This window comes from Pelophylax lessonae (assembly GCF_965119305.1).
Source record: "Pelophylax lessonae genome assembly, chromosome: 11".
In the NCBI taxonomy this organism is placed as follows: domain Eukaryota; kingdom Metazoa; phylum Chordata; class Amphibia; order Anura; family Ranidae; genus Pelophylax; species Pelophylax lessonae.
In genome coordinates this window covers 212832520-212840019 of record NC_138778.1, presented here as the reverse complement: position 1 = coordinate 212840019, position 7500 = coordinate 212832520, and the positions used below count along the sequence as shown (strand labels likewise).

Sequence of the window (7500 nt, the reverse complement as noted above, 5' to 3'; positions counted from 1 at the left end):
ACAGTCACACGGTTTGTATACAGCATGGACATCCCCCTCCTGATCAGATTACCACACACAGGTCAGGGGTTGCCTGATTACATTATCATATGCAGATGAAATTGTATACAGAAATAGAATTAACCTGAACTAATTTATCTAGCCATCTGGACAGAAAAAATATGCAAATTCATTAACAATGGGACAGACAGGCTCAACAGAATACACATCAAACTTAAGTACACAGACAATAGGAAGCAACAACCGGTGACAAATTGTCCGTCTCTGACATTGAAGTACAATACACATTATCATTATTGTAAACACAGAACCCATTTGAAGCAATCCAAACCATAATCTCTCTTTTATTCTCAGTGACCGTGAGTACCGTCACACAGGGGTTAATTGAATTGAAGGAACTGTCACAGGCACTCCTCAAGAGGGCCCAAATATGCTCACCCTATTCACCCAGTTCCTCCATTCATGGAAACTTGTGCTACAGCTTCTATGAATGGAGGACAGGGGGATGATTAAAAGGTCCTCCTCCATTCATAGATCACATTTGATTCATTGAAGCTGTGTAGCATGGCTTTTATCAATGGAGGGAGGGGGGCAGAAAAAGGAAGTATATCTAAACACTCCTGATGAGTGCCTGTGACAGCTACCTTAGTTCTACTAAACCCCAACACACCAAAAGATTGTGGGGTTGGGGGGAGCATCAGAGGACAACACAGCAGAGCAGCACAAGGGACACGTCCCACTGAAAGTAAGTAATGTCCCTTGTGCTATATAGATAGATATTGATATAGAGAGAGAGAGCGAGAGAGAGCGCTATATATATATATATATATATATATATATATATATATATATATAATTTTATTTTTTTTAGAGAGATATATACATATATCTATCTCTATATACCTATATAATAAAATATTTCTCTCTCTCTCTCCCTATATATATATATATATATATATATATATATATATATATATATATATTCTATATCTTCCTGTATAGCTGCATTTTTTTAGTTCAGGCCTGCTTTACCGCTCTACTTTTGCCTGATCTTCCCCCTGTTTTTCCCATCTTGTGTCCCCCTCAGTGGTCTTTCCACAGGACCTGTTGGAAAAGGGACTTGAAGCCAATAATTTTGCCATGTTGGGACTTGGTGACATCGTCATTCCAGGTAAGGCTCATATATGGCTTGAATCTACGAAATCGAAAATGTTTGTTTCTAACCAATTGAAAACTATTCACCCTGATCAATGAATATTTGCAGCACTTTTTTTTTTTTTTTTTTACTATGCATTCTGTTTCAATTTTTCCAGGAATCTTCATTGCTTTGCTGCTCCGTTTTGACATCAGGTAAATATAGAACCTGTTGAGTGCACTATTGTATCCTCACTAACCACTAGAGGGCACCAAAATGCCCTATCTGCTAATAATGCATTGTTTTTCTGGCCATACGTTAAAGTGATTCACCTTCTAAAAAACAAAACCGTTCAGTTTAAAATAGAAATGAAAGGCAAAACATTATTGTATAGATCTAAAATCAAAAATACATTATAAATACCTTTTTTTTTTTTTTTTTTTTTCCCCCATATGTGATCACATTCCCTCTGTTCTCCGCTGCATAAGAGCTGGGGGGGCAGGAGAAGAAGTAGCAGCACACTGAGCTTCCCAGTGAATGGCTGTAAGTGGAGGCATGTCAGGTCAAGTCTGATCATTGGAGGAGAGCAAGCTGAGTTCCCAGCAAAGCTAGAGAACTGACCACGTTGTGTTCTCCTGCTTAGTGTGGTCAGTTTTTAATAGGGAAGCCGAGGGACTGGCAGGAACAGCAGGGATTTCACATAAAGGAAGCAATACAAAGAGAACAGGAGACTTTCTCATACAAGTACATGGTACAGCAGCCACATATCAGGAAGATGAAGTGTTGGGGTAACAAACACTTTAAAGCCAAGTGATGGGTTACAGCTAATGTTTGTATTGTGATTGTGCAATCAGCGTGTTGCATGTGGCTATCTTAACCAATTTCATACCGCCCACTGCATATATAATGTGGCAGGGCGGCCCGACTGCGCAAAATCATGTACATGTATGTGAATTTTGCAGGTGATGTAGGGGGTGTGCACCGCTCCCGCTGTGATTGGACACAACAGGACCAGCCGATCATTTGGCGGAATGATAGAACAGCGGTCTTCCAGTGTAAAGAAGGCAGGCTGCTGTTCTGTCAGAGTAAAAGACAGATCTTGTTTTTTAGCTAAGCTGAAACAGAGATCTCTCTTTTCCTCCAGTGCATCCACTCCCCCCACAGTTAGAAAGTACTCCCTAGGAGCACACTAAACCCGTTGATCACCCCTGGTGTTAACCCCTTTCTTGCCAGCGTCATTTATACAGTAACAGTGCGTTTTTCGTTAGCACTGATCTCTGTATTGGTGTCACTGGTCCCCAAAAAGTGTCAGATTTATCTGCCGCAATGACGCAGTCCTGCTAAAAATCACAGATCGCCGTTATTACTATTGTAAACGATAAAAAAAAATAATAAAACTCCATAAATGTATCCTATAGTTTGTAGACTGTATAACTTTAGACTGTTTCGCAAACCAATCAATATACACTTGCATTAGGATTTCTCTATCGCTCATTGACAGACGTAGTCTTCTTGATTCACAAGAACTGGGTTATGTTGTCTCCGCAGGAGTAGGACTAGGCAGAAAGAAAAAACGTTCTGGCTCCACCTTAGGGGCAGTCCCTGAGGGTATATCCTCCCTCTCTCTGCTACAGGGAATCAGTTTTTTTCTGTCTAGTCAGGAGTAAGGACCTAAGTTCCTTGCTGGGATCTTTTGGGTCCTGGCAAGATTTTTTCTTTAAAAAAAGAAAAAAAAAGATTTTTTTTTTTTTTTAGGCAGTTTTTCTCCAGTGTTTTTTTCCTGTGAGATCTTCAAGCAAATACGCCGGACTGGGCGACACTAGTGGTCACCCCAGCCGGCCTACGAGCGCGCGCAGACCAGAGCTCCGCGCTGGGTCAGCCGCGACGGAGTCCCATTGGAGGGACTGACCTTGCAAGTTAAAAGTCTCGCTTGGACGCCAGGAACCAGAGAGTCGAGGCGTCCGGAGTGGTCCACAACCCCCCACCCCGGTGGAGAGGGTATTGTGAAGAGAGGGTGCCTGTCGGTTCGGTATGGTGAGTAAACGTTCCCCTTTTTTCCTCGTTATGAGGCAGGATGAATTATGGGCCCCTCCATACATGGTCAGTATATATCTGACACTAAAAGTCCCCCTTGTAAATACAGTATGTGTTTGGTGGGAAGTGGACTTGGTTTGAGAGCTAACACTCTACCCAGCAGACTGTAGTATTACAGCAGACATAGGAGGTATAATCCTACCTTAATTGTAGTGTATCTCCTGCAGATCAATAAACCGCCACTTAGCAGAGATGCAGGTGGATGTGCTGGGAAAAACGATTTTGGCGGTCCGCCGCCATTTTGCCGTAGACCGGGTGCATATATGTCCTCAGGTCACGCCGGCCGCCATGTTTTTGGAGTCTATTGTCTCTTGTATGGGGGCGGCCATGTTTGATGAGCCCAGCTACCTCGTGGAGAGCTGGGAACGCCGGAAGGCGTACACAGGGGGCGGAGCCACGTCCTTCTACCCGGGAAAAAGCAACACAGCTCCTTCCAGTCTGTAAAAGACAGACGCTGACTGCAGTTGGTTGGAAACTTCACTGCATCGGTTGGTGAGCCTTGGGGGTCCCTCTCTCTCTCTGTGGGGATCGAGAAGCAGGTACTCTGAGGGGCGCTATTGCGCTAGGGGGAGACACATAAAAAAAAAAAGAGGTATTTTTTTGTTTTTTGATTTAAAAAAAAAAAGTGTTTTTTTTTTTTTTGTTTTTTCTGGCAAAGGTGTCCTGAATTAACATGGACCCTGCCACTCATGTATCTCCTCCGGATCCCCTCGAGGTGTCTGCAGGATCCTCCAGCACCCCACTGACGATTGAATCATTGTCAGCTATTATGGAAACTTTTGTGTCCCGGGTGGAAGTGGCTTGTCAGGGACAGGGCGCAAGAAAGCGACCCCCGCCTAACCCCTCATTATCTGAAACCTCGGATTGAGACTCTGAGCCTATTTCTGCAGTTGCAGGTACTTCATCTGGGATTGGTGTCTCGGGTACTGTCTCTTCAGACAGTGAGGAGGATGTTTCGGCATCAGCCATAGCCCGAGAGGAAGCGTTGGTAAATGCACTCATTGTATCTGTTCAAGAAACCTTAAGATTACAGGGTATTCCGTCGGAAATAGCTGAAACTGAAATCCCTTTTGGGACTAAAAAACGCATCAAAGTGGCGAAGGTTTTTCCATTGCCCAAATGTTTTGGCAATCCAATCGAAGAAGAATGGCGTCTGCCAAAACGCACTTCTGCTATTTCTAAACGCATTAACAGGCGTTATCCGTTTGAGGAAACCCTCATTAAGAAATGGACAGAACCACCTGTGGTGGATTCACCAATTGCTAGATTGAATAAAGCCACGGTTATTCCTCTAGAAGACGCTCCGTCTTTTAAAGATCCAGTGGATCGCAAGATAGAAGCTATGTCTCGCACCATGTTTTCCTTGATTGGATCAGCTTTCAGACCAATAATTGCTATTGGTCTGGTTTCGCAGACTGTAACTGAATGGACCAAGTGGTTACGCCGGGACTTGGAAGAGGTCCCTCAGGCGGTATCAGATTTGTTGGAACAAATGATACAGGGGTTACAGTTTGTGTGTGATGCGGCGTTAGACGCCACTCCATTATTGGCGCAAGCATCAGTCTCAGCAGTTGTTCTCGGCGTACACTGTGGCTAAAAGGTTGGTTAGCCGACCAAGGTTCCAAAAAAGCATTGGCTAATATCCCCTTTTTAGGAGAGCGTCTTTTTGGAGCCAACTTAGATGAGATCATTAGGGATCCCACGGGTGGAAAGAGCACCTTTCTACCGCAAAATGTTAAAGGTAAAGGAACTCGTCAAAAACGAGGGCCTTCTTTCTCTGCTCACAAAAAGTTTTTTCGTCCCGCGGCTGAAAAAATTAAGTCCTCCAAAGCCCCTTCAGGAGGCTTCAGGGGACGTTGGTCGGGCAAGCAAAAGCCCGCCCCCTCCAGACCTGAAGATAAATCGTCCAAAGCCTGAAGGTGCGCCCCCACCCATAACTGGGGTGGGGGGACGTCTTCGCCGGTTCCCGGATCCATGGCTTTCCAGAATCCCGGACAAGTGGGTTTGCGAAGTCATAAGGTCAGGGTACAAGATCGAGTTTCGATCCCTCCCACCGGCGCGATTCTTCCCTTCCAATATCCGACTATCCCCGGATCGTTTAGAAGATCTGCGGAGAGCAGTCATGGATTTACTACAACAAGGAGTGGTAGTCCACGTTCCTTGGACAGAACGTTTTCAGGGGTTTTATTCAAACCTATTTACAATACCCAGGAAAGAGGGCAAAGTGCGTCCAATTCTGGACTTAAGGGCACTCAATTCTTTTGTCAACATAAGAAAATTCAGAATGGAGTCCATTCGCACAGTAGCGGCCTCCCTGCATCCAGGGGATGTCCTAGCGTCCATAGACATCAAGGACGTATATCTTCACATTCCCATTTTCGCAGGACATCAGCGGTTTCTACGCTTTTCCGTAGAATAGAGAACCACTATCAGTTTGTGGCGTTACCTTTCGGTCTCGCCACGGCTCCTCGGGTCTTCACGAAGGTGTTGGCCCCAATGTTGGCACTACTGCGCCAAAGAGGCATATCGATTCTAGGTTACCTAGACGATCTTCTGCTTCATGCAGAGTCTCCTCAGACCCTGCTACAAAACATAGAAATTACTATAATTTCTTTACAGGAATTCGGGTGGCTGGTGAACCAGCAAAAGTCATTTCTGGTTCCCACCCAGAGGCTCGAATATCTGGGTCTAATTCTAGACACACTCAGGACAAGAGTTTTTCTTCCGGTAGGGAAACTCCGGAAGATTCAATTAGCAGTCCAGTTGTTACTATCCAACAGCTGGTCTTCTCTTCGAACTTGCATGAGGGTTCTGGGGTTGATGGTGGCTTCCTTCGAAGCAGTCCCATTTGCCCAGTCCCATACCCGAATTCTTCAGCATGAGATTCTTCTCAGATGGAATCGGAATCCGGAATCCCTGGACAATCAGATCCGATTGAGCAAACAGACCAGAGAGTCTCTGGTCTGGTGGCTTCGGTCTCCGATGCTCAGCCAGGGAAAGTCATTTCTACCAATATATTGGACGATAGTGACCACGGATGCCAGTCTATCCGGATGGGGAGGAATTCTCGGTCAGTTATCTGTCCAGGGACTTTGGTCCCTGGAAGAATCCAGGTTGCCGATAAATGTATTGGAACTGAGAGCGATCAGACTTTGTCTGATTCACTGGACCGAGCAGCTCCAGGGCAGCCCGGTTCGGATCCAGTCGGACAATGCCACGGCCGTGGCTTATGTCAATCACCAGGGGGGCACCAAGAGTGTCCGAGCAGCCAAAGAAGTGGCTTGCATTCTTCGCTGGGCGGAACGATTTGTTCCAGCTATCTCTGCGGTGTTCATTCCGGGGGTGGAGAATTGGCAGGCAGATTATCTCAGCCGTCAGACTCTGGATCAGGGGGAATGGTCCCTCCATCCAGAAGTTTTCCACCAGTTGTGCCTACGGTGGGGCACCCCGGATGTGGATCTGTTGGCATCACGATTCAACAGGAAAGTACAGAGATTCGTGGCTCGCTCCCGCGATCCTCTAGCAGAGACCGCAGACGCACTGATCGCCCCGTGGGGGCAATACCAGCTAATATATGCCTTCCCTCCTCTCGGGTTACTGCCAAGACTTCTTCGCAGGATAGAGGAGGAAGGAATTCCAGTAATCCTGGTAGCTCCGGACTGGCCTCGCCGAACTTGGTACGCCGACGTGGTCAGACTGGTGGCGGACGTCCCGTGGAGGCTTCCTCTCAGGAAGGACCTACTGTCTCAGGGACCGATCCTCCATCCTGCTTTACGATCGCTGGCTTTAACGGCCTGGCTATTGAGACCCAGGTGCTGAAGGACAAAGGTTTGTCAGCTTCAGTTATTCCTACTCTAGTTGAAGCAAGGAAAGCGACTTCCAGAAAGACTTATCATCGTACATGGAAGTCCTACATTGCATGGTGTGAACCTCTGGGATTCCGTCCACGGTCTTATTCGGTTAGTCGAATATTAGCTTTTCTGCAACAAGGGGTTGAGCAGAAACTGGCCTTGAGTACTATCAAGGGTCAGGTCTCAGCCTTAGCTATCTTCTTTCAGAAGCCTTTGGCTACTCATTCCTTGGTGCGGAATTTCATCCAGGGGGTGCGACATCTGGCTCCGCCAGTGCGCGCGCCGTTACCACCCTGGGATCTTATTTTAGTATTGTCGGTTCTTCAGAAACCTTCCTTTGAAGATATTAGGGAGATTCCTCTACCTACGTTGTCCCAGAAGGTGGCCTTCTTGGTGGCTATCACTTCTGCACGCAGGGTG

General features: G+C 46.3%; 1 protein-coding gene across 2 annotated transcripts in view; it reads left to right on the top strand.

The window, feature by feature from the left end:
* The window catches only part of HM13 (histocompatibility minor 13), a 54974-nt gene that overhangs the window by 30195 nt on the left and 17279 nt on the right, over positions 1-7500 (top strand). For both annotated transcript variants that reach the window (XM_082272412.1, XM_082272411.1), the window contains exons 8-9: positions 1088-1171; positions 1314-1350. In XM_082272412.1, the coding sequence (XP_082128538.1) occupies positions 1088-1171; positions 1314-1350 (121 nt within the window). The remainder of the gene's footprint in view (positions 1-1087; positions 1172-1313; positions 1351-7500) is intronic.